This window comes from Rhinolophus hipposideros (genome assembly GCF_964194185.1).
Source record: "Rhinolophus hipposideros genome assembly, chromosome: 22".
Taxonomy (NCBI): Eukaryota; Metazoa; Chordata; class Mammalia; order Chiroptera; family Rhinolophidae; genus Rhinolophus; species Rhinolophus hipposideros.
In genome coordinates this window covers 22,388,410-22,415,737 of record NC_138068.1, presented here as the reverse complement: position 1 = coordinate 22,415,737, position 27,328 = coordinate 22,388,410, and the positions used below count along the sequence as shown (strand labels likewise).

The following is a 27,328-nucleotide window of genomic DNA, read 5'->3' as shown; positions in this document are numbered from 1 at the left end:
AAGCATACTTCTGGCCCTTTCGGATCTCATCCCTCAGAACTCTCCAACCCCAGCTTTCCCAGCTTTCCACCTCCCTGGATCTGTGATCTTGACTTCCTTGAAAACATGCCCTCCAGTCTCAAGCCTCCAGGCCTTTGCACTAGCGCTTTCCTCCACCTGGTGTTTCCTCCCATCCCTTCCCCTCTGATGTTGCCCCATTCGCTGCCCTTACTTTACTAGGGCTGTGGCCAGGTGAAGGTAGTCCTTAAGGAGAGAAAGGGAAGAGTGGGGAAGAGACAGTAACTCTCAGAGCTGCAGTTTTCTCAGCTTCAAAACAATAAGAAAGAGACAATAAGAAAAGGGACCTCTTTAGATCAAAAAGGGGGTAGAACAATATGTGAACACTCTGGAAACTAGGAAGTGGCCTGTCAGCATCGAGTGACTGCTAAAGGGTTACTGGGGTGTCCCCCTAAGCAGCCCCTTACTTCCAAGTTCCTGGTCCCCCACCCTCCTCAGACCCAGGTCACCGGAGGTAAACAGAGGAGATAAATTGGAAGAGGAGAGAATGGTGGGGGGGGGGGGAGGTGAAGAAAAGAGAAAGGAAGGCAGTGGAGTAGGGTGAGGGATGAGAGGCAGAGAGCATGTGGCTGAGGCCCCACACCTCTGAGGAAGGAAGGAGAGGGTGTCCTGGGATGCTCTCCCCTCGCCTCTCCGTCTCCCTCCCAGGAGGGCGCCCCGACCGGCCACAGCCCAGGCAGGGTGGGGGAGGGGCGAGGGCGGCGCCGAGGGGAATGAATAATTGAAGTAGCGGGGAGGAGGCAGAAGGGAAGGAGGAAGAAGAGGAGGCGGGAGCCACCCGCGCAGGGCCCTCCCCACTCCGTACCCCACCCCCTCCGCCTCCCGGAAGTCGCTCCCCGCCTCCTGCTCCGCCAACATGGCCGCGAAGTCTGATGGAGCGGCGGCTGCGGCCGGCCCGGGGCCGGAGGGGGCGGCCGGAGGAGCCCGGGGCAGCGCGGGCGGGCGCGGGGAAGCGGTGGCAGCGGCCGGGGGCCCGGGAGGGACCGGGGCGGGAGGCTCGGGGCCGCGCTACGAGCTGCGGGACTGCTGCTGGGTGCTGTGCGCGCTGCTGGTGTTCTTCTCCGACGGCGCCACGGACCTGTGGCTGGCGGCCTCCTACTACCTGCACGGTCAGCGCACCTACTTCGGCCTCACGTTGCTGTTCGTGCTCCTGCCCTCGCTGGTAGTGCAGCTGCTCAGCTTCCGCTGGTTCGTGTACGACTACACGGAGCCCGCGGGGGCCCCGGGACCCGCCGTCAGCACCAAGGACAGCGGCGCCGGCGGGCCCTCCATCAGCACCAAGGACAGCCCCGTCGCCTTCCGGACCAAAGAAGGCAGTCCCGAGCTGGGTGCCCGGCCCGCGCCCTCCTCTGCCAGCGCCTTCCGCCGCCGCTGCTGCCGCCTCTGCGTCTGGCTGCTGCAGACCTTCGTCCACCTCCTGCAGCTCGGCCAGGTCTGGAGGTAGGAGAAGTGCAGGTGGAGGGAGCTGACTCGAGGCGTGGGGGTGGCGAGGGTGTGTCTGCCGCCCCAGCCCTGCTTTGACCTCCCCAGGCCCCCCTCGTGTCCTGACCTCTGCCCCGCCCTACCCTGTGGCAGCTTTGATTTCTTCTCTGCCTCCCTAACCTCTGCCCTCAAACTCTGACCAACCCCACTGCTATTCTCTCTGATCTGGACATTGAGGGAAGAGGGGATGGGGCAAGAAGAGAGAGAGAGAGAGACTCAGGGGTGTGTGAATGAGGAGGGCCCTGGGCTCTTAAGGATGAGTATGAAGCTTGGAACAGGGCCCCAGGGCTCCCTCCAGCCCTGACCCGCTCCTTTCTGCCTGAATGCTGAGCCTGGGTTTAAGAAAGATCTCAGAAGTCCTTCCTTGCTCTCAAAGATTCTCAGTTCAGAATTGCTGTCTATTCCCAACCTCCCAGGAGAAACGTGGAATTTGAGGAAGCTAAATGAATATCGTGCCCAAACTTTTTGGACTTTTGGGACAAGGTTTGCTGAACCCAGCCCAGAAGCTGTCTAGTTCCTGTTTCTTAGGATTTCCCCAGTTTCCCCAGCACCACAACCACGCCCTCAACAGGGCCAAGGATTTGGGATCTTGAATCTGAGATTTGATGGCCACTAGCTGTCCTTTAATCCCAGGACAGTAAGACCAAAACTGAGGCTTTGAACAAGCAGCCTTACTTCTAGGCTTCTTCCTCTGCCAAGACTGATGGTGCCTGTTGAGCTGAGCTGAGTTAATTGGAGATGGGGAATTCTGAACCCAGTGTTCCTCTTGAATCAGGATTGCTCTAGTAGCTTAGGCTCTACTTTGCACTGACAGAATGAACTTACCTACTCTGTAATCTTAGGCAAAACCCCTCCTCCCACCAAGCCTCAGTTTCCTCACCTGTGAAATGTGGGAGAATGCTTAGTCTTCTCATCTCATTGGTCTACCATTCACATTTTTCTTACCTGGTGAGGTGGTCAGGTGAGAGAAGGTCGGGGTGAAGGCCCTGCAGACTGTAACATATTTTAGGAATGTAATAGATTATCATTATTATCACAGATGTGAGAAAAGCATGGAAAAAGTCAAAGTCACAGTAGAGATGTAAAGGGTGATTATTGCTGTTCTTACATATTTATTCTGCTACTTGTTAACACATTCTGCCTAACTCAGAAGATTCAGTTCTGGGCTGAGGGTTGGAAACAGGACAGACACCCAGGGTTTGTCCCAGCTGCTCACTTGCTGTGTCACCCTTGTTGTGTTGCCTAATCTCTCTCTGCCTTTGTTTCCCCATCTATGCCTTGCCCAGATTGATGTGTATATTCTGTTTAGCTTGCCCTGGGAGAAAATGGGATGGAGTTGTATCCACACAAGGTGGTGTTATTATTATTAGCTTGACACATAAAAATATTCGTGTCTACATCCAGGAACTAATCTGCATTTATCATTCTGTGCCCAAGTGGACAGATGGTAAAAGATATTTTTAGATTCTGAAATGGTAACTTCCTATTCTTGGTAGCCAAAACTTCATTCCCCTTTCCCTTCAGCCTAAAGTGGGCCAGCTGCCCCTTGACTCATTGGCTACTTCAAACACCCCTCCTCCCCTTGTTCAGAATCTACTTATAAGAAACTAATACTTCTTTCTTGAACATAGAGTTTCCCCTCAAACAGGGCAAAAAAATGACCATGGGGTGGGAGTGGGGGTCTCAGGGGAGTGGCTGGAGATGGTTGAGGGTCCATTGAGCTCCATGGTTTCTTAGATGAAAGGGCTAGCTATTTCCACTCACCCCCCATTTGTGAAGTGAGGGGGTTGGGATGAAATGATTTTGCAGGGATGACAAACTAATGGTCCTTAGGTTGAACCTGGCCTACAGAAGTGTTTAGTTTGGTTTGTACATTATTTCAAAATTCCAGAAGTCCTAGCTTCTCTTGAAAAACAAACAAAAAAAGGAATCTAACAGTATCTGGGCTGTAACAATTTAGACAGGGTATATGTTCTCCAGTTTGTCCAGTTCCATTTCCTTTTATCACACCTGGACCATTTCACATAAGTTTTGGGAGCATGAGAGCCCTAATTTACAGTTCTATAACAATTATTTTATTAAGCACTCACTTCGTGCCAAGCCTATTGGTTGCCTTTTTATGTTTCATTTTCTGTATATTTCCTGAGAAACCTCTGATGTGATTGTATTATCATTCCTACCTAACAGATGAGGGAATGGAGGCTCAGAAAGGGGGCATCCTTGCCCAAGGTCACACAGCTAGGGAGTAGGATAGCTGGGACTCAAGACTCTGCCTTCAAAGCACAAGTTCAACTTATCCACCCTGCAATTCTGTCACTAATGTGTCCCCCAAGCTCAAAAAATTATGAGTCTGAGATCCCAAGATTCCAGGATGATAGAAAGTCAGGGCTTCTGCTGCACTGAGATAAGAATGTGAAAGGAGGGGGAGGGAGTTGGACTATGGGAGTAAGGATGGGAAGAGTGTAAATTGTAGGGAAAGTGCTGGATTGGGGCAGTGGATCAGGAAACGTTCGTGTTCATTTGGGTTTGTAACTAGCTTGCTAGGTGACCTTGGACTAGACTCTTTCCCCATCTGGGCCTCGGTTTCCCTGTATGTCAAATGAGAATATTAGATTTGATGATTTTAAGAGCCTTCCCTTTTCTGGAATTCTGACTCTGGGTCTAATTATCAGAGCTAAAGCCTCTGGGCCCCTGTCCCAAAAGCTTTGGCTTCTAAAATGGCTAAATAGAGGAAAGTCCAGACAAGGTATGGAGAAGCCAGCAGGGCTGGCATTCCCAGAAATTAAGCAATGTTGGCACAACATGTTTGCTTACCATGTGAAATAGTCCCACAGTGAGCAAGTTCACGGTTCAGCAGCACGTGGTGCAGATGTTCTGAATGGTAGAACCTGGGATAATGAGGAAGGAGATGAGTGTCTGAGACTTCCGGGATCAAAGCTGGGAGACTGGCCAGTCATTTACCTCCTGATCCCACGCCCCAATTCTGAATAAAATCATCTGAATCCTAAAGATATCTTTCAACTCCTCATGCTTGTACAATGCTGGATCAAAAGCTTAAATATTTTGAGGAGTGTCAAATATTTGACACTCACCTGTGTCAGTACATGGGTGTCAGTCAAGAGGACGTTATAAAGTAAGCAGTGTTTTAGGGAAAGGGAAGCCACTACCCAGCTCCAGCTGATGTTGCCCTGAGAAGTTATGGACCCACTGTTGTCAGGTCTTCTTTCTCAAAAGAAATGGGAAATTGGGTTTTTTGTGTGAATTCTTCCAATTTTCAACTTCTAGTTAAGATATTTTAAAAATAGTGTCAACCAAAGGAAATACATTTTTGGGCCTGTCGTCTTTGTGACCTCAGTCTCTTCACAGTTGATAAGGTCCTTTCTTATTCTATCCCCAAACAACCCTGCAAAATGAGTGTTTGTATTATTTTAAACACAAAATGGGGCTCTGAGGAGGGAGAGGAGGGGAGGGAATTCATGGACACCTCTCACCCACTGTGTCCCGTGTGAGGTGCTCCAGGCACGTGACCTCCTTTTACTCTGAAACTGTGCCTCTATTGGCAACTGATATACCCATTTTTAAGACAAAATAGTGAGTCTCAGAGAAGTCAAGTAAGTTGTCCAAGGTTACCCACTAAGGAAGTGGAGGAAGGTGAGGTGCCAGCCCAGCTTTGCCCAACCCCCAAGCCCAAGCTCTCTCCCTGACACCACCACACTGGCAGCATTGGGGGTTCCCAGAGCAGTGGCCATGTACGGAGACAGATTGACCCCCGAGAGAAGAGTACACAGATCCTTTGCTGGGACATGAAGCTGGCTGTGGGCTAGACATCAACCTGTGTTTTCATCCCTCCCTGTGCCTCCACCTCAACCCTCTGAGCTATTAAGCCACTCATGACTATTAAGCCAATTAAAGTCCTAACCCAGTCTCCTCTGACCCAGTGGGCAGCAGAGCGGTGAGCCATGAATCCTGCTTTCCCTAATCTTTGAATTCAATGGGCTTCAGCTTTGCCCAGATCAGCACGGTTTGCTAAGCCAATTAGTGGGAGGTGCTCTGGCATGGGATTCCTCCCAGGCTGTCAGGATCTGGGGATCCCAGAATAGGGAGGAAGGGAGGCAAGCTGGGCTTTGAAGGCCATCCCTCTAGTACCCTCTCTATGTCTATGCCCCCGTACTGCTCCCTCTGCCTTCTCATGAGCCTGTGCTCAAGAGAAGCTCTGAAATGAGTTAGTGACTTACTTGGTGTGAAAGTCAAGCTCTGGGTCTCCTCTCTGGGAAGCCATATTTTTGGCATAACAGGTAAGCATAGGGACTCTGGAATCAAATGTCGTCAGTGAACTTATAACTTCCTATACGTGACCTTGACAAGCCATGTGATTTCTCTGTTTCTGAGTTTCATCCCTTGTAAACTAGGGACCATAATAGTACACCTCTTGGGTTGTTTTGAGGTTTAATGAGATAATGTGTACCAAGAGTTTAGCAAAGGGCTTGTCGCATTGTTACATATTCAGAACCATTGGCAGTGATGAGTGCCATCAGCCTGGGCTTTGTTCCCTGCAGAAAGATGTTTGTTCACTGAACAGGTGGCCAGGGAGGCGGCAGGGAGGGCAAGAGGGCCTCAAAGGCCCCTGAAACCATAAGGACATGGCAGCTGTTCATTTAATCTGCAATCTTTCATTCAGCAAAATCTTTCATTATGGAGCTCCTGCTGTATACCAGGCACTGTGTCAAATACTGGGGACAGAGTGGTGAACAAGACAAAGTCCCTCTCATGGAGCCTAATAGTCACATGGGGGAAACAATAAATAAATAAAATATAATATATATTATATTATGGGGGCACATACACACAAAACAAACTTTCCTCCAACCTTCTAAATTCTTCTAGCTGGGCTAATAATCAAATTGAACAGAGACAGATTAGCAGGAGAAAATGTCCCAAGTTTTTTATGGATGTAGATGGATGGAGGGGTGCCAGAAGGTATGAGGCCTGAAGACATCTCGGGCAGCTAAGGTTTATATGCCATTTTGGACAAAGGAGAAGGGATTTCAAAGAGAAAGCAGGTAATTCACAGGGAAACAACAGGTGGTAAACAGATTCTTGCTGGGCCACCCAGAATCAATGGGAAACAGGAGAATCTAGTCAACAGATTTTTGCCTGGGTCCTCCCGGTTTGCCGCACTTAATTCAAACAGGCTAAGGTGACTATGGTAAGATTCCCCTCCTGAAGCACGTTCTTCTATCTAAATGCTGTTAGGTAGGTGAGAGGGAGGCTCAAACTTTCTTTCTTTTGTTTCTTAAAAACCAGCTTAAAATCAATGTCCCCCAAGGCATATTTTGGGGTGGCAAAACTTTGGTCCCCATAAAATATAATGGGTCCAACAGTGGTAAGTACAATGGAAAAAGTGAAACAGGGTAGGGGGCTACAGAGGCCCGGGGAGGAGGGTGTGGTTCTTTGAGATAAGGTGGTCAGGGCAGGCCTCTGCAAGGAGGTGGCCTGTGAGCAGAGGGCTGAATAAGGTGAGGGCAAGCTGTGTGGCGGTCTTGGGAAGGGTGTTCCAGGCAAAGGGAAGGAGAGTGAGGAGAAGGCCTGTGTGGCAAAAGCAGGGAGTGGAGGAGATCATGGTGGACAGGTTGGCTGGGGGTTAGATCACACAGGGTCTCACAGGCAATGGGGAAGACTTGGGCTTTCACTCTGCTTGGAGTGGGGAGTCCAAGAGGATATGAGCAAAGGCGAAATAGGGGCTTGACTTATGTTTTACAACGTGCACTCTGGCTGCTGGATGGAAAATGGACTGGAGGGAGGCCAGGGTAAGCCTGGAGACCCATGAGGAGGCTGCTCAGTGATCCAGGTGAGAGCAGATGGGGGCTGGACCAGGGTAGTAGCAGCAAGGATGTGGGTCTGTTTCAGGCAGAGAGGACATGATATCTTTCCTTCTCTGGTCAATTTCCCCATTGGGGACAGACAGTTAATAGTTAAGAACCCATACTCTGGAATCAGCCATGTCCTGTGTCTGCCACTTTCTATGACTTTAGACAAATGGCATAACATATGTGCCTCGATTTTCTCATCTGTATAATGGACATTCTAATAATAGTACCTATCACATGTGGCTTGGGGGAGTAGTAAATAATGTATAGATAGTGTTTAGCACAGTGCCTGGGATACAGGAAGTGCTCAAATCTCCTTAGCCATTACTATTTGTATTATTTATAAAATGGGACAGGGGTTGGATTCCACAGTGGTTTTCAAACTGTTTCCTGGCCTTGCCACCATCGTTTCAACCTGAGTATCTCTGGGTTTCTCTTTTTTTCATATGTTGGTTATATGTCTAAGATTTTGTTCAGACAGCCCCACAGCTGAAACATGTTTACAACCCCTGGAATTCTGGTGACTACCCACCAGGGTCCTCCCTGCTCTCACTTTGCAGGCTTGTTCCAGTCCAGCCTCACCACTCACCTCCTGGGAGACCCCTCTCTGGGACTCCACCCTCACAGCCCTCCTCTCCCTGCCCATTGGATAGCAACAGGCAATTAGAGCTGCTCCTAACAGACATGGTGGCGGCAGTTGGGCCCAGCGTCCCGGTTTGATCTAGAAAGACCACACAGGAGAAGCCCTGGGGAGAGGAGGGAGGGCTGCCAGGAAATGGCTTTGAACCCGCAGCTGGGGCGAATGTCCCTGGGGAGTGGAAGGAGGATGGGTTAGGTTCCACTCTGGCCTCTCCGTTCACCACCCTGCCTTTGTTCGGGCCTCCGAATTCTCCCCTGGGAAATCCTATCAGCCTCCGGTTCCCCCCCACCCAACCCCATCCCGCCCCCACCGGTAACCAGAATGATAGTTGTGGAATCCATGTCAAAAAAATGGCAGAATGATCGTTGTAAAGCTCAGATCTGACCCTGCCACTCTGGAGCCAGAGGGCTGGTACTGTCTTCCCTCTGCCCCTCAAGCAAGGCCAAATGCTGTATCCTGGCATCAGGCCCTTTGCCTCCTGCTCTTGTGTCTCCTTATTGTTCTACCAGCCCCGCAACAGCCACACCCTCCTTTTCCTCACACCTCTGAGCACTGCCTGCAGTCCTTCAGTAACACCCTTTCCCATTCTTCTCCCAGGGAAATTCTGCACATCCTTCAAGGCCAAGCTCAAACGCCACCTCTTCTGAGGAGCTTTTCCTGAATAAACCCAACATATGCCACTGTCTGCCCCTCAAACCCCACCTCCCATTCCCCCAATCAGGGAAAAGTTGTTGTTTTTTAAAATCTGAAATGGAAATTGCTTGGTTGTTTTGTTCGTTTATAAAAGGGTAGTACAGTTTTGTTGAAACCTCAGGCAGCACAGAAAAGATATAAAGAACACTCCCACCTCTGCTGATTGCCTCTGGAGACAAAGAAGTAGGGTTAGGGGGCATTTCTATTTACTAATTAGATATTTCTTGTACTGCTTGAAGATTTTACTCTGGTTTTTTTTTTGGGGGGTAATAGTGGGGAACAGTGTGTTTCTCCAGGGCCCATGAGCTCCAAGTCGTTGTCCTTCAATCTAGTTGGGGAGGGTGCGGCTCAGCTCCAAGTCCAGTCACCGTTTTCAATCTTTAGTTGCAGGGGGCGCAGCCCACCATCCCATGTGGGAATTGAACCGGCAACCTTGTTGTTGAGAGCTCGTGCTCTAACCAACTGAGACATCCAGCTGCCCCCTCTGGCAGCTCAGTGGCAGCTCGTTGTCTTCAATCTAGTTGTGGAGGGCAGAGCTCACTGGCCCATGTGGGAATCGAACCAGCAACACTGTTGTTCAGAGTTCGCGCTCTAACCAACTGAGCCATCTGGCCGCCCCTTCTCTGGTTTTCAATGAACCAAGATATACATGTACACATTCATCTGTTGTTAAAAAGTCAGATATTACGGAAGATTATAGCTACCATTTATAGAGACTTAGATTAGATCATTCCTCCTCATAACAATCCTGTCAGGTAGGGAGTGTGGTGAGGAAGAAGTAAGACTGTGGAGCCAAAACTCTGGCTCTGCCACTTAGGAACTGTGTGACCTTGGGCAAGTCACTTAACCTTGCTAGGCCTCAGTTTTGCTCATCTGTGAAACAGAACAATAATCTCCCTAAACAAATGGCTATTGTGAAGGCTTATTGAATTAATATATGGAACATGCTTTCCACATCTGTAATATGGGCCAATAATGCTAGCTAACACTAACTGAGTCTCTCAGTTAGTAAGTAGCAAAACTAGGGGTTGAAGCGATACAGTCCGGCTCCCAAATCCATATGTGTAACCACCAAGCGATACTGCCTTCCACTAGTTAAGTATATTCTTACAAAACAATCCATCCTGTATTGCTTTGGGAAGAGGGGAAAAAAATCAAAAAAGTATTTTAAAAATGTTTTTTCACTATAAAGTCCCCACTGTTAACATTCTGGCTTCTTCCTCTGAGCCTTTCCCCCAGGAACGATTACTCATTCCCCGTCAGCCTCACAGTCCTGATCATATTCTGTTGTGATCATCTGCCCACCTGCTTGGTTTTCCTACGAGATCACAAGCCCCTGGGGAACTGAGGCCTTGTCCTTTCTTCTCTCTGTCCCAGAGCAGACCCTCTGTTGCTGTTGGTGGCCTTGTACCCAGCCAGCTCTGGCGAGGTCCATGGCAGTTTCTTAGAACTTGAATTCTGTTGAAGCAGGCTTTGTGTCTGTGTCTAAAGTAGAGTTGCTAAGGCAGTGTGGTCAGCCCTTTGCTATTGTGGACATGGCCCTGAGGTCAGCTCGGCCTGCATCTGCAGCCTTCCAAACTGTCATGGACAAATGCAGGCTAAGGGCCATGCATTTGTACTTGTGTAAGAGGTACTGGGCACAGCCCTGGGTTGAGTTCCCGGGAGGATGCCGGTGTGGCTGACTTAGGAGATGAAGGAAATAAAGTTCCTCGTATACAGTAGGTGCTCAGTAAATGTGCAACCTGAATAGACTCTTTGAAAGCAGAATCTTGAGCAAGACACACTTCACTGCCTGGGGTTCAGTTCCCCCATCTGTAAAGCCCAGCTGGAGGCTTGAAAATCCTGCATGCGTTTTCCTAGGACTCAGACAAGAGAGCAAAGTAGCTGAGGGCTGGGGCACTGGTGCAGCTCATGGCTATGTGGCTTCTAGCTGGGTGACCCTGCGCAATTCACTTCACCAACCAGAGCTCTAGTCTCATCTATGAAATGGGGATAGTGGTGGTATCCACCTCTTCAGGTGGATAGCCATCTTGTAAAGATGTCTGGAAATCATGTAAATGCACAGGGCTTGTCACATACCATATGCTCAGAAAATATTCACTACTGGCCTAGGTTGCAGCCCATCCTACTTACTTAGTAATATGCTAGGGGTGGGAGAGGGCCATCCCAATACTTGCTAACCCTCTCCCACTGTCGCCCTCTCAAGGAAGGAGACTTGTTATGTGGCTCCAGACACAGATGGTATGAGGACAGATGACAACCCAAGGTTAAAGGGAGGGAGAATTTGTCTGAATAGAAGCAAGAACGCCTTGACAATCAAGCTGCCCAGAAACAGAGCGGGCTGTTCATGTGGCTGTGAAGTCCACACCAGCCAACGCACGCACGCACACAGAAGTGGCTGACTTCGGCAGGGAAGCGGTAGCAGGCTCCCGCATGGGACTGGAGGGTACACGAGAAAATCTCTGAAGCTCCCTACAGTTTTAAGAGTCCGTGCATCTAACTTGGGGGCTTTATGAGGACGGATGGCCGCACCACAGGTTGCAAATCAGTAGCCAACGGGCAAATCCAGCCTGAGGATGTTTTTGTTTGGCCCACAGGTTTTTTTGTCCCCTGCTGTTTCATGAAACTTTTTATTAAGGGAAAAAATTGAAATACACCAAAGTAGAGCAGGATCATGATCCCCCATGTACCACCCCCCGGCCAACCTGGCTGTATCTGGGCCAGCACCATCCACTGGAACTTTCTGCAGTGGTGGAAATGCTCTATATCTGTGTTACCGGAGAGTGGGCTGTTCTTGGCGTGGTGTCCAGGTTCTTGACGTCTCGAGCAAAGAATTGAACGAGACACAGAAATAAAGTGGTGTAAGAGTAGTTTATTAGAAGCGATCGTACATTCCAAAGAAATAGGAGTGGACCCGAGCAACAGAGAATGGCCCAACGGCCATTATCAGAAGAGAAAGTACACTCCAAAGAGTTTGGGGCAGGCTCCTGAGCAAAAGCAAGGCTCCAAAGGCTCAAAGGGCTCAGACTGGCCAGGACTTGGAGTTTTTATCTTTTTTCTCTAGCATGGGCTGTTCCTTTCCGGGACGTGGGACCACTTGATTGACACCTGTGATTGACAAGAGGCTATTATCTCATCTTTTTAGACTGTGCATGTTCCTTCCCAGAATTCAGTCTGTTATAATGATATTAATGAACTTCTGGGCATATGTATATTATTACCATGATGGTATAATGAGGCCCCAACTGCCTGCCTTGTTTTCCCCTTGAGAGACATGATCCCCATAAAATCTCTATAGGAAGTTGAGGGACAGGAGCTCTTTTCTTCTGTACCTGCTTCCTGCTGGGCAGGGGTGTAGAGCTGTCCCTCCCTATTGGGGGATTCATGGAACTCTCGCCCTATCTGATCTCAGATGAGAGGAAGGGGTCTCGAGATCCACCTGGAAGAGTGCGTTGGCTTCTTTGGTTACGACTGGCAACTTTGCTGGGGCATGCTCCGCATCCCCAAGGCCCCTGAATGAGGAGACATAGATTTTAATTAATAAATCCATTAGCTCTATAGAGACCGTGGCCATTCAACCTGTCATTTAGGTGTTGTTAATTGTCCAGGAGTTAGGCCCAGAATGGGTAGGAGAGAGAACATTAGATTTCAATTACAATCAACAAGTATGAACCACAAGTTTTAGGGTAATTATCTAAAGCAGGGATAGGAGATTTCTATGATTTAGGTTAAAAATAATCTATTACTTATGATTAAGAAACTAATGGAGTTAAAAAGAAAGAAAACTTAGAGTTTCTGTAGTGAGAAGACCTTTCATGTGGCCTGTATCATCTGCACTGTCCAACATAGTAGCCACTAGCGCACATGACTTTTTTTTTTTTTTTTTAAGAAGGGCGCAGCTCACAGTGGCCCATGTGGGGATCGAACTGGCAACCTTGGTGTTATTAGCACCACGCTGTAACCAACGGAGCTAACCGGCCAATCCCCCACACATGCCTATTAAGCCCTGAAATGTGCCTAGTGTGACTGAGGAACTGCATTTTCAATTTTAATTTTAACTGATGTTAAGTTGAAATAACCACGTGGCTAGTGTAGGACACACAGGTGTTGGAGATCATAGGTCTAGACCTGACCCCATTTCTTTCCTTTCCATGTTATTTTGAGGCAAATCTCAGACATCATATCATTGCATCTGTAAATATTTCAGCACACCTCTAAAGACATAGAATTTTTAAAAATTTAATTAAAAGATGTAATACTGTTATTATACCTAAAAAAGGAATAATAATTTCTTGAAAATTCATATGGTATTTTTAAAATTAGTTGCCAACATTTCCAAATTGGGATGACGTTTTTATATAAATATTCTAATTTCCAGCTATTCTTGAAAAATTGAAATTCTAGCCACACTGGATTCACATTCTCCTAGGGCAGCAGTCATCTGGAGCTGAGGGGCAGCTGCCTTTTTAGACAGGGCCCCCCTCTATTGTTCTCCAGAGTCCCTCATGATGATATCAGCTTGGCCCCTCTACCATCTAGGATCTCACACCCAGACCAGGGACAGATAGAAGAAGTGCTTTCTCCCCACCTCAATCTCTAAGTACCCTCAGGTGAAGTGACCAAAGCTACCGGGAGAATGGACTCTTAACTCTCTCTCCCCCAGATGGCTCATGACATCCCAAACTCTGCCCAGGGATATCAGGAAAAGAGAGAAATGGGGGGTCGGGAGGGGAAAGTATTGGGCTAGAGTATGGGTTCTTTGTCCCCATTTCATTGGGCTAGAGTATGGGTTCTTTGTCCCCATTTCTCTGTCCCCATTTTACAGCTGGGGAAAGTGAGGCCAGAGAGGCGAAGCAATCTGACTGCACTCACACAATGAAGGACGTAAGAAGCAGAAAACTGATCCCAAAGTCTTTGCTGGAGAGGGATTGCCTGCTTCCCTGCTCAGCAAAAAGAGGAGCAGTGGCTGGGAGCTGCTGGTGGTGGGTGGGATGGGAGAGGGTCTCCGCTTTTCAGCCAACCCTAAAATTAAAGGCAGGAAAATGTTTGGCTTCGGCTCAGCAAAAAAAGAGGTGCTGCGACTCTCTAGGGGCCCACTAAGGAGGAGGGAGACAGCCCAGCTCCAAGCACCACACAAAATGGGAGCTGAAATGGGAGCCGAACGTGTAAAATCACATTCTTTACTGGCATTTATGACTCATTTGGCTGCCAACCCCGGGAAGGTCCTATTTTGAATCTGTGCAGCAGTGCTTAGCATTGAGCAGTGGGCAGATGGAAGGGGCCTCCGTGCCATTGCCTCAAGAGCTTCCTGGGCCACATTGCAGATGAGGTAGTGTATGACTTAGGGCCCAGGGTTTCCTGGAGAACCCCCAGACGGTATCTGATCCCCAGGTCTTGGCTCCACTTGATTTGTACCCTTGGTGAAATGGGGGCGTGGCCTGGCCCTGATTTAAGATGCAATTCTGATGCTTCTGGCCATTGACCTTGGGCAAGTCACTCCTCCAAATGCCTGCTAAATGTCTCTGGAGTCCTTTGCATTCCATTGGACCATCTTTACCTCTCACCTGGTAACTGGTCTTCCACCTTCCACCCTGGCCTCCCTCCAATCTGTTCCCCACAATCAGAGTACTCCCTCTAAAATGCAGAAGTGCTCTCTAATCCCGTCACTCGCTGGTTTAAAACCTTCCAGTGGCTTCCCATCATTCTTAAGGTAAAAACCAAATCCTTCACCAAGGCCCACCTCATATCTTGATTTCTTATCTCCTTCTCTGAGCTACAGCCATTTTGACCACTTACTGCTTCTTCCCAACTCAGGACCTTTGCCCCTGTTGTTCCTCTGACAGAAACTCCCTTCTCGCCCTTCACCTGGTCAGTTCCTATGCCTGTTTCAGATCATGGCTCACTGGCCACGGCCCTCAGAAAGCCTTCCCTGACTGCCACCCCCTTCCCAGGCTGGCCAGACCCTTCTCCAGCAGCACGCTTTCCTCTGTGCTGGCGCATGGAAGTCTGTCTGCAGTGGGTCTAGAACCCAGGGAGTATGTTTGTCATTGCCTGTTTCCGTGACGATTTAATTAAAGTCCAAGTGCCCCACAGACTGACTACCAATTGGGCTGGTTTGGTTCCGTTCACCATTGTGTCCACTGGCATTTTAGCACAGTTCCAGACACATTGTAGATACTCAGAAGTGCTGGGTGAGTAAATGTCAAATGAACCTCCTCTCTTCTGAGACTCAGTTTCCTTTTCTGGAAAATGGGAATCATGCCTACGAAACCTCACAGGGCTGCAGTGAGGATTTGGGGAAAGTACATACAGAAGGTCTTTGATGAGTGGCAGTTATTTTTAGGGGGAGGACAAAGACCCCAAAGAAGACCCTGCCCTGTGAGCTTGCCCCAGAGGGACTTCGCTGACCCGCTGTCTCCTGGAAAACACCAGGGAAAGCCAGCCTAGGAGTGGGTCTGAGCTCTACCAGAAACTAAACTGGAAATTACAAAGCCTCCTCCTCCTGTTGGAGCCTCTGAGTCAGACAAGTCCTTAAATTCCCGCGGGTCGAGTGCCCGGCACTGGGCCGGGGATTTTATATGATCACCGCTTTCTGATTTCACAGCTGCTATAATAAGGTGGGCATTGAGTGGAGGGGCTGAGAGAGGAAAGCAACCTGCCTAAGACTAGACAGACGTAAGTGATGGAGTCAGCATCCGAGGCTGGGTCTGCCTGACTCCCAAGACTGGGCTCTTTCCATTTGACCTTTACTCGGGGAGCTTATAAAGCAGAGCTTGTAAAGTATATTCACACTCTTCATTCATTCACTCTGTTCAATTCGTTCAGTGCCTGGCACATACTGAACATTAACTATGTGCCAGGCACTGGGGACATAGCAGACAACAGGACAGCCATGGTCGCCATACCATTGGAGAGACAGACAATAAATATGTAAGAAGTAAATTAGACCACTTGGGTTATGGTGTGTGTGTGTGTGTGTGTGTGTGTGTGTGTGTGTTTGTTTTTGTTTTATTGGGGAATGTTGGGGAACAGCGTGTTTCTCCAGGTCCCATCAGCTCCACGTCACTGTCCTTCAGTCTAGTTGTGGAGGGCTCAGCTCAGCTCCAAGTCCAGTCGCCGTTTACAATCTTAGTTGCAGGGGGCGCAGCCCACCATCCCATGTGAGAATTGAACCAGCAACCTTCTTGTTGAGAGCTCACCCTCTAACCAGCTGAGCCATCTGGTTGCCCCTCCAGAAGCTCAGCGGCAGCTCATTGTCTTCAATCTAGTTGTGGCCCATGTGGGAATCGAACGGGCAAACCTGTTGTTCAGAGCTCACACTCTAACCAACTGGCCGCCTTGATGTGTGTTTTCAAGAAAATAAATAAATAAGGTAACATGACAGGAAGTGGCCAGAGGGTGGAGGGGTGAGTAGAAGGGCTTTGGAAGGGGAATGAGGGGGATCTAGGAAGGACTCTCTGAGGAGGTGACACTGAGCTGAGACGGAAAGAATGAGAATTTGCCAGGCATTGGTGAAGCCCTTCCCAGGCAGAGGCCTTGAGGTGGGAATGAACTTGGTGTTCAGGAAGCAGCAAAACCAGTGTGGGCTGGAGAGGTGTGAGATGGGGAGGGTGGAGGCAGAGAGGTCCTGGAGGTGGAAAAGACCTCAACGATCACGGTGAGGATTTTATTCTTAGAGTCATGGGCAATGGCATGCCCTGATCTAGGACTTTGCAGGATCCCCCAGCTGCTGTGTGAAATATAAGCTCTAAGAGGGCAAGTATGGGAAGGAGATCCACCAGGGCGAATGGGGGCTGCTGGTGCTTGCAGTTGGCTGGCTTAAACCAGAGTGGTGACGCGAGACAGGGTGGAAAGAAGTACTTGGGTTCAGGCCATAGCTGTTGGACGTTAACCAGAATTGGATGGGTGGGGAGATGGACCTGATGAAAACGCCTTGGGGTAGGCAAGAATCAGATTACTTGGGCCCATTTTGCAAAGGAAGACTGAGGCCCACAGAGGCCCAGAAAGCTCAGTGAAGGACTTGAGCCTGGGTCCCCTGACTCCAATTACCATTTTTCACCCCTCCTGCAGTTTTCTCTAAACCCACATAATCCCAAGCAAAGTTTTTAGGTCCATCTCTGCCCGACATGGGTCCTCCTGGGCAGCAGTACAGCACGCTGTCTATGTGACCAAAGCACCTTCTCTAGTGCAGGGGCCCATGGAGAGCCAAGTCTGAGTCCTAGGTGTGGCACTCACTTGCTGGGTGACTTTCTATAAACCCCAGTCCCTTTCTGGGTCTCAGTTTCTTCATCTGTAAAATGGGGATAATAATAACACCCACCTCAAAGATTTGCTGCGAAGAATAAACAATATGTATGAAAAGGCTTAGCATAGCCTGTCATGCAGTTGGTGCTCAATAAGTGTGAGCTATTATCATTATGCGCACTGTCCCCCTACAGACCTACAGAGCACTAATGGGCCCAGCTGGTGTGGGGTGTCCTGTTCCTTCCCATTAGCCCTACTTCCCCAGGTGCGCTCTGCTCACCTGCAGAGGTCTGCAGGCCTAGCCAGTGTGGGGTGGGGGTGGCGGTGTTCCTGGATGGAGCAAGAGCGGGGGCGCCTCTGGAAGCTGCTGTGTTTTTGGCCCAGAGTGTGAGGAGGAGTGGAGAGGGGCGAGAACACACTCGGAAACACCGAGACCGACAGATGGAGAAGCTGAGGATGTGAGAGACGCAGACAGACAGAGAGAGACGGAGTTAGGGAGACGAGGGCCAGGCAGGGGAGGAGCCGGAAAACTGGCAGGCACACGGAGCTACGAGCTGAGCAACAGACCAACAGATGGACCGAACAGCCAAGAGACTGACAGACAGACCAACGGGCAGACCCAATATCCAAGGGGACAGGCAGGCTATCCTGACACCCAAGGGACAGACTGACATTCCCCGTTTCTAAGAACAGAAAAGCTGACCCAGGGTCCTGGGTCTGAAAGACTAATAGATAGACATAGTTTCTGAGAGAAAATATGACCCATTGTCCAAGGTATAGACAGGTAGACTGACTGACACACAAACAGATTGACTGACAATAAATGAGGAACAGATAAATAAGTAGGCTGACCCTGCATTCAAGGGACAGACACAACAACAGGCTGATCTGAGCCACAGACAGAAGAGCTGATGGCCCCGGAGCTGAGGGCAGACAAAGGGATGGGTCCAGGCTCAGGTCCAGCTCCGACCTCCGCATGAGGACTGAGGTCCCAGCCAGAAACTGACCTAGTACCAGGGACTTGGGGTGAACCAGGAACAAAGAACGGGAGAGAGAAAGAATGGCCCAGACGCTGGGCCCAGCAGCTTCAGGGCTTCGCAGGGATGTGGGATCCCCTCATCCTTCCCCATTAGAGAGGGATGCTGGGAAGTTCCTGGGTCACGAAGGCAGCCAGGCCTGAGAGAAGAAAATGAGCTCTCTCTATTTCTTGACCCTGCTCCCTGCTCGTGGAGGCAATGGGGTCCAGAAGGGTCCAGCTTTCTGGATCCCTGAGTGGAGGGATTTCATACCCCAACTGCTGGTTTCTCTCCTTTCTAGAGTTGGATTTTTTTGCTCCTAACCCCACCCTCAACAATATACACTATCTGTTCTTCCAGTTTCCTCCCAGACATGCTTCTTCTCTGAGCACAAGACTGGGAGTTGGCAAATTAGATCCAAAATAGACCTCTGAGCTCCTCTGTTTCCTCACCTGTAAAACAGGAGTGGTAGAAGCTATCTGTTAGGTTCTGGCTCACGCTGGCCTCAGGAAGTTGAAGGCTGGGACCTGTCAAAGTTGGGTAGGCCCAAGCATGCTTAGGAATATCAGGGAAAGCGTTCTGGAGGAGGAGGGACAGAAATGAATCAGTGAGGACAGGGCAGCTGCCTGCGAGGTATCCTGGCTCTATGCAAACGCAGGCAGAAAAGCCCCTGGGCCGCCAACGTCAGGAGAGAGACACATGCAAACACTCACATTTATTCATTCAACAAATATTTATTGAGCGCCTACTAGCTGTGCTAATGCTGGGGACACAGTGGTGACCAAGACAGACAAGGTTCCTAACTTCATGGAACCTCAGTGGTAAAGTAGAAAATAAATGTATAGATTAATCAATAAGGTTGTTTCATACTGTATGTTACGAAGCAACGTGATAGACGAGAGTGATGTGGCTAATGTAGGATGGGTGACCTGGGAGGCCTCTCTGAGAAGGTGACACGGGAGCTGATGAGGACCCAGCCACAGGAGGATCTGGGGAAGGGGGTGTTCCAGGCAGAGCAAGTAGCAAGTGCAAAGGTCCTGAGTCAGGAACAAGTTTGGCTGGGTTTCAGGAACCCCCAGGGTATCTGCAGTGCTAGGAACAAATGACACTTGTTTGAGAGCAATAGAGAGAAATAGGCAGGGCCAAATAGTTTAGGGCCTGCGAGCCAAGGGGAGAAGCTTGGATTTTGTTCCAACTGTGATGGGGGGTCCTTTGAAGGTTTTGAGAAGGGGAAATGACATGATCTGACAGGTTTTAAAAATACCCTGCTAGTGGCTATGGAGATGCAGGCAGCCCACTGAGTAGGCGAAACATGATGGTGGTTTGGACCAGGGTGGTGGCAGTAGAGAGAAGGGTGGTCTGGGGATGTGTTTTGGGGGAGAGCAGATACGTCCCCCCAGGCTGGATTCCTTGCCCCGAGATGGAACGTCCTTTTGTGGACTTGGTATCAGTCCCATTGTGGTGAAGATCAAGTTCTTCCAATTTCCTTTCAAATAGAGTGGAATAGGGCAGGCTTCCTGGAGGAGGTTTCAAGAGAGGCTGCTTGGTGATCAGGAGCCAGAGGCCTCCACCTAGCATCTACTCCCCCTCTCTATGTGCACCTCCCTCTGCAGTTCACAAATGCTCACAACAAGGAGGAAAATGAGGCTCAGAGAGGCAGAGAGACTACCCAAGGCCACACAGCATTGAGAGCAGAGCTGGGCAGCAAACCCACAAGCCCGGCATATTGCCATCTTGCCTTTCTGATACTCACCGCAAGGGCTGTGATGGAGGCAGGAGGGCAAGTGCTGGCCCCTTTTCAGAGAAAGTAAAACTGAGGTTCAGGGAAAGTAAGATGCATGTCCTGATCAGGGCTGTTTTAAGACTTTTGTGGGCCCCATATCTATCAAGCATATTAAAATGCAGCCATATCAAACATCAAATGTAAATTATGTATAACCAGATAAAAGCCAAATTGCAGTTGACTGGCTGATATCATGTTCTGTTTTGCAGACATTTAATTAAACATTTATTAATTTTGATTCTGCAGTTTTCCCCTGTTTTAGAGCCAAATTTCTTTTTCTGGCCTTGAACATTTTCCTAGGCCCATAAAAACCTCACAGGCCCTTGGCAGGGAGCATGTAGTGCGGCTGGAAGGAAGAGCCACCATTTGTGGTCCTGTTGCCAAAGCAGGCAGAGCGATGCTGAACCTAATCCCTTTCATCCCCAGACTACGACATGATCTTTCCACGCTCCCCACTGACCCCATATTTTTGGGTCTCAGAGACTTTCTTTCTTCCCCTAACTCTTTCCTGCTTTGGCCCACTGTGGTCCTGGGCTAGGTGAGCCCTTTGTCTGCGGTTAAGTGAGGCGTGGGGGTGTTGGGAACTGACAGAGAATGGGGCAGGAGTGGGCGGGGAGGTGGGCAGGCAGCCTGTCAGGTGGTGATGGATGCTGGCTGGGCCAGAGCCTCCCTCATGCTGACCAGGGCCAGGAAACAGATGGTCTTCCAGCCTGAGAGAAACTTCCAGGGTGTCACCCTCCCCCAACTCCCCAGGCCCCTTCACATTGGACCAGCTGGTCTATCCTTCCTGTTCAAAGTCAGAGCCACAAGAATGGGGAAGGGAGTGGAGTTGGGGTTTGGCGGGGTGTGGGTGGAAATGGAGGCTGGGAAAAGTAGTCTGTGTTCTGGGTCCTCAGAAGCTCTGGGGGCCAGCGTGGTCTCTCCCCCACCCCCCACCCCTGATCTCTGGCCATTTCCAGCTCTCTTCTCTGCCCCTCCTCTGTGCCCTGCCTTAGCTCAGCCCTGTCATTTCAGGCCTGGACCAAACACAGCCTCTCCTGGCTTTCCTCCAAGCCAGCCTCCAGAGCAAGCTTTTCAAGCCACTGAGCTTATCACATCATCCCTGATTCTGGGATAGAACTCATATTTAGAATAAAATGCGAACTCTTCAGTCCAGAATTTGATGCCCTTCACAATTCTAGACTGTTTCTGCCTCTGCCCATGAAAACCCTCCCCACCAGGCCATCAAACCACTGGCCGTTCCCCTAAAAGGACATGTCCCCTCATGCTTCTATGCCTTCGCCTCAACTGGTTCTTCCAACCCTGAATGCCCTTCCACCTCCTGTGTGCCTTCAAATGCCTACCCATCCTTTAACACTGAGGTCAAATGCTTCTTCCTCCAGCAAGTCTTCCCTGACCCCCTTCCCCAGCTAAAGTTACCCATCTTTTTTCTGGGTTCCACGGCCTCTTAGTGCATCTACTTCAGCTCTTACCTTGTCTCTCTGCCATGGGACTGTGAGACGCTTAAGGGCACAGGATGTGGCACATAGCAAGTGGATAAAATATGCTTGCTACATGAATGAATGATTCTGGCTACAGGGATCCTTATGTCGGGGGGTAGGCAGGGGTCCAGAGAATGGAAGACACAGGGAGACAAATTTCTGCTCATCATAGAAACACAATCCATCTGGAGCATCTCAGAAGCCAAAGACCCTGCTTCAAGAGGTGGGGACTCCCTATCGTGGAAGTGTGTGAGCAGAGGGTGTAAACGCATGGCGCTGGAAATTGCTAGAGGAATTCCATCGTTGGATGGGGCTGTTAGACGGAGGAGCCTTTGCATTTCTTGAATTAGCTTCTGAGAGAACAGCCGTCTTCCCCATCCCAGCTGCCAATCCCAGACTGTGTCATGGTGAGGGTGTGTCTACACCTACCATTGGTGCTGGGAGGACCAAGGATGGGTAAGAGAGCCCTAAATGGGATGTTTGCAGCCACATTTTAAAGGGAGAGTTTGGATCCTAGAACATTAGCTCTGAAAGGATCTCCAGAGTCATCAAGCCCATCAGATGGAGGAACTGAGGTCCAGGGAGGGCCGCACCATTGCTGAGACTGGGATACTCATTGGGGAAACTCTGGGTATCAGCTGATCCCAAATTCCAGGGAGCACTGTGGTTCCTCTCTTGGGCTGGCAACACACAGTTGAACACAGTTGGCCTCCAAACAATATTCTGAAAATGCCAGCACTTCATATCTGGGAAATCCCTGGTTCCCCAATTTTGGATTCAAACAATAGGGTCACTAAATATGTTGGGATTTTCTCCTCTGGTTTCTGGGGGGATCACATCTAGAGAAGCCCTCTCTGGTTTCAACAAAGGTTATGCCTGCCCCATGAATCAGAAATTGGGAGCCGGGGGGGGGGGCAGTATCTGTGACTGCAATAGTCAGGGGTGGAGCTGCTGGGCAAGGCACCAGGGCAGAGAGAGGAAATCAGACCCAGAGGTCTGTGTGGACTGTTCCCTTGTCACCAGTAGGTACAGTTGCCAAGTATCTCCTCATCCATTTAATTCTCATAGCTACTTTGGGAGGGATTAGCTAGGACTCAGAAAGGGTCTTATTCAAGATAACACAATAAATAAGAAGCAAAGTCAGGAATTGAACTCAGGACTTCAGGATCCCTTCCATACCCGCTTCCTGGGTTACCAGAATTACATTCAGTTAAACAAACTTGCGATCATGAAGACATTCATTCATTCATTCATTCAGCTAACACAGATTGGCACTGACTGTGTGCTGAGAACGGAGAGTACAACAATTAGCGAGCTGACCTAGCATCCTCACGGAGTTCACAGTCTGGGGCAGACGGGTGCGTAACCAGGTACTTACAACGCGCTGTGACACGTGCTGGGTTGGAGGGCAACCTGCGAGAGGCCTTGTAGCCCAGGTCAGCAGAGGCTTCCTGGAGGAAGTTATGCTTCTAAGCTGAGCCTTGAAAGAAAAGTCTCATATGCCAGGGCCTTCCCTGTGCCCTGTGGGGAGAACTGGGCACTCAGAGGTGGGGTTGGGAACAGGCCAGGAAGCTGCTGGTGGCAACAGAACTGGGGGCTGGCACCAGGGACTGTCCCCGAAGGAACCTATGTGTGGGCGAACATTATGGCATATGGGGAGAGGCAGAGTTGCCTAAAAGAATGTGAGCCTTGAGGCCAGGCTTGCCTGGGCTTGCATCTTGGTTCCACTGCTTCCTAGCTGTGTGACCGTGGACAAATGACATACCTCTCTGAGCCTCAGTTTCCTCATCTATCAAATGGGGATAATAATAGGGCTATGGTAGGCTTAGGGCACTATAAGGTGTCAGGAACCCTGCGAATAAAGCAGGCCCCGAGATGCTGGAGCAATAATGATGCTGAGAAAGCTGTATGAGTTTGTGTTGAGTTTGTGAGTTTGTGTTAAGACTTTAAGCTAAAGAGCCCATCAGGAGCCCCCCACAACAACAACCCCAGGAAGTTATCCTTTCAAAATGCTCATTTCACAGTTAAGGTATTAGGCTCCGTGCAGTGAGCGACTTGCCCAGAGCTACACGCAGCCGCACTTGCCTTTTGCGCTTGCTGGGGAGCCAGGGTCGGGTTGGGAGTGGGTGCCTAAGCGCCGCGTCCCTCGGCAGGTACCTGCGCGCCATGTACCTGGGACTACAGAGCCGCTGGCGCGGGGAGCGGCTGCGGCGCCACTTCTACTGGCGGATGCTGTTCGAGAGCGCCGACGTGAACATGCTGCGCCTGCTGGAGACCTTCCTGCGCAGCGCTCCGCAGCTCGTGCTGCAGCTCAGCCTCCTGGTGCACCGCGGCGGCCAGCCCGACCTGCTGCCCGGTGAGCCCCGCCCCCACCGGCTCCCCGCCCGGGACTCTGGGGATGCCCTGCGCCCCCTCCCCGGGCTCACTCACCTTCAGCCAGTATTCAGTCTTCTTACTGTCCCACGTGTCCACTCTCCCTGCTTCAGGCCTCCTGGAGATATCCTGTGCACCCCATTACACTGATCCACTCACTCAGCGTTTTGGAGGCCCTGCCCCTGCTACTCTCCCATCCAAGTACCAACCAGGCCCCACCCGGCTTAGCTTGGAGATCAGATGAGATCCGGCCTTTCAGGGTGGTATGTCCGTAGACAACCCCTTCTACTTTCACCACCCTCCAGGCCTCGGGAGACCCTGCTAACTTCCCTTCAGTGGCCCACTTAGCCTCACTGTTAGGAGACCTGGCCCCTCCTTGCTTCCTCTCAGGGCCCCTGTGGGATTCCCCTTCCTGTCCTCCCCCCATTCTTCACTGTCAGGGAAGACCAGACCCCATTTCTGCCAAGTCCAAAGAGGCTCAGACCTTCCCCTGTCCGTTTCATTCTCCAAACTGTCCCAATCCCAGCCTGCATCTCCTGGAGATCTCCTGCCTCACAGACCTGACCAATCCATCAGTTTCCAGAGAGCCTATCCATCTATCTCACTGCTCTTCAGCCCCCTGAGACCCCCTCCCAGGCCTAGTCCTGGTCCCCATGCACTCAGCCCCATCTTGCCCGTTCCCTAACTTCAACAGACCAGGCCAAGCCCTTCCATGTCAGAGAAAAATCACCTCCCCATTCTCCCTGGAGCTCCCCATGTCCTCCCACCCAGACTCTGTCCAGCCCACCCTCAATGTCTTGAAAGACTCTGTCACCACCTACAGGCCCCTGGGGATCCCTTGCCCCAGATACTGGGCCCCAGTCAAAACTCCCCACCTTAGATTTTCTGCCCATCCCCTTAGCTGTGCTCAGCTTGGCTATCTCTCTCCACACCCCAGCTTCATTCTGGGGACCTATAGCTTCTAACAGTCCTCTCCTGGCTCCTCCATGCCCTAATTGTGACACCCCCCGCCCCTTCACCTCCTTTTCTACTCCCAGAGTCCTAGACCCTAATTTCCCACCCTCCTACCAAGATCCCCGAACCCTAACAGCTCCATACTAGAGACCTGGACCTGACCCTTATGGAGACCCAAATCACCCACCTTCCTTCTCCCTTTATGCTCCCACCCTTGCAGCAGGCTCCATCCACTCTCCCCCCCCATCACTGCTCTTGAAGACCACCCCCTCTGACCCTCCTCACACCCTGCCTGATTTATACTCCTTTCCCTCACACCTCCTCAGAGCCCAGCTCCTGCTCCGGAACCCTCCCTTCTACCCAGACCCACCCCTAACCCAGCCTGCCCCACCCCCACCCTGTCTCTGCAGCCCTCTCCACCTCCGCTTCACTTGTGTCCCTGGCCTGGACGCTGGCCTCCTACCAGAAGGTGCTGCGGGACTCCCGGGACGACAAGCGTCCGCTGTCCTACAAGGGAGCGGTAGCCCAGGTATTGTGGCACCTGTTCACCATCGCAGCCCGCAGCCTGGCCTTCGCGCTCTTCGCCAGCGTCTACAAGCTCTACTTCGGCATCTTCATCGTGGCCCACTGGTGCATCATGACCTTCTGGGTCATCCAGGGAGAGACGGACTTCTGCATGTCCAAGTGGGAAGAGATCATCTACAACATGGTGGTAGGCATCATCTACATCTTCTGCTGGTTCAACGTCAAGGAGGGCCGCAGCCGCCGCCGCATGGCCGTCTACTACTGCATCGTGCTGCTGGAGAACGCCGCGCTCACCGGCTTCTGGTACTCCAGCCGCAACTTCTCCACTGACTTCCGCTCGCTCATCCTGGTCTGTGTGGTGGCGTCCAGCTTTGCGCTGGGTATATTCTTCATGTGTGTCTACTACTGTCTCTTGCACCCCAATGGGCCCATGCTGGGTCCCCAGGCGCCTGGCTGCATCTGCCCTGAGGCCTCAGAGCCCTGTGGCCCCCCTGCCGACGCTGTCACGAGTCCCCCGAGGTCTCTGCCAAGGACTACAGGCAGTGAGCGGGACGGGGCCTCAGTAGGGGGGGAGCGTGCAGGGACCCCCACGCCACCTGTCTTCCAGGTGCGGCCTGGCCTGCCCCCCACCCCAGTGGCCCGCACCTTCCGGACAGAGGGGCCTGTCATTCGGATTGACCTGCCTCGTAAGAAGTACCCCGCCTGGGATGCTCATTTTATTGACCGCCGGCTTCGGAAGACCATCCTGGCGCTGGAGTACTCCTCGCCTGTCACACCCCGGGTGCAGTACCGGAGTGTGGGGACCTCCCAGGAGCTGCTGGAGTACGAGACCACAGTGTAGGCCACAGTCTCCCCCCAAAAAAGGGATGGGCTTTGCAGGCCTCATCAACCACAGTTTTGAGCCTGGAATTTCAGGGCCACCAGGCTAAGGGGGGAGTGGATCTGGATCAAGGGTAGGGTGGCCCCTTGGGTTCTTTCAGGGCAGTGGGCAGCCTCGTGGAGGCCCCCGCCCTAAGCCCTGTTTTCAGCCCTGTGGCCCATTTCCTAACCGCCCCCTTGAAACAAGGCCCGGGGAATCAACTGGTGCTACACTCCTCCTGAGCTGCCTGCCCCTCTTTCATGAAGGCCTCCATTACCACTTCTGGTGCTGGGGACCCCACACCCTCTCCCCTGCCTGGAGTTGCCCACGTGTCACTGCTGGTAGACCTGTCAGAGCAGGAGCGCTGTCTGGGGTCCATGACTGAGGAGGCCCTGTGCTCCTGAGGGGCCGTTGGGGGCGGGCTTCCTCTGAGGGGAGCACATCTCTGAGGATCAAGGAGGGTACACAAGTGGGTGTACACCCTATGGGGTCCAAGGTCAGGAGCCTGGGCAAGAGAGGGATTAAAGGAGGGAGCTGGGCTGGGGTAGGGAGTTAGGGGTGGGGGGCTGACAGTGCTTGAGCTGGACAGGAGGAAGGACCCTGAGACATGTGAGAGGTTCAGGCTGGCCGAAGCACGAAGGGGTAGGAGATAATGCTCCCTCTAGCAGGAGCATAGAGAGAATGTTCCCCAAGTAAACTCCTCCAGAGACACCCTTATTGTGGGCTCTATTATGGATGAGGTTCCAGACACCTCAGGTGAAATGCTTCCAGGAGCCTTTCTTTGTTCTAGATGAGCATAGAGAACATTTCTTCTAGACAAAGGTCTTGAACACAACAGATAAAATGTCTAGGAAGATACTCTGGGCTCTTCCTAGATGAAGTTCTAGCACATGTAGCAGAGGAACTGTTCTAAAGAGACGTTCTTAGTTCTGGATTAAGTTCTAGAACACTTAGCTGATAAAGTGTCGTAAGGAGTCACTGATCTGGATTTTCTTATGAGGGTGCGTGTACTGGAGCCCTGCTGCTCTGCTCTGGGGGAGTCTAGCTCCTGATGTGGTGGTGGAGGGGCCTCTAGAGTGGAGTGGAACATTCTAGGACTAGGTACTCCAGTTCTAGACTCCTGGGGTTCTATATAGTAGTTCTGTGCCCCAGTCTGCCTTGGTCCACAGCCATCTTCCCAAAAGGAAATTTTCTCAGAACCCCTGATACATTTCAACTGCCAATTGGTTTCCAGCTAGAAAAAAAAGAGCTCTGGGGGCATGACATAAATGTTGGCTCTCAGCCATGCTGAAGGTACGGTTCCCTGGGGCGGCGGCTGGAAAACTGCTTGGTTTTGCCCAATCCTCCAGCACCT

The 27,328-nt window shown here is 51.0% G+C and overlaps 1 protein-coding gene across 1 annotated transcript; it reads left to right on the top strand.

Annotated features, from left to right (window-relative positions):
* Window positions 1-913: 913 nt before the first annotated feature.
* Window positions 914-26,090, top strand: XKR7 (XK related 7; the record flags this gene model as incomplete). Its single annotated transcript, XM_081034693.1, has 3 exons — window positions 914-1,497; window positions 23,417-23,619; window positions 25,001-26,090. 3 exons carry the CDS (start codon window positions 914-916, stop codon window positions 25,954-25,956), a joined length of 1,743 nt encoding a protein of 580 aa, XP_080890819.1. The 3' UTR covers window positions 25,957-26,090.
* Between the last annotated feature and the right edge of the window lie 1,238 nt (window positions 26,091-27,328).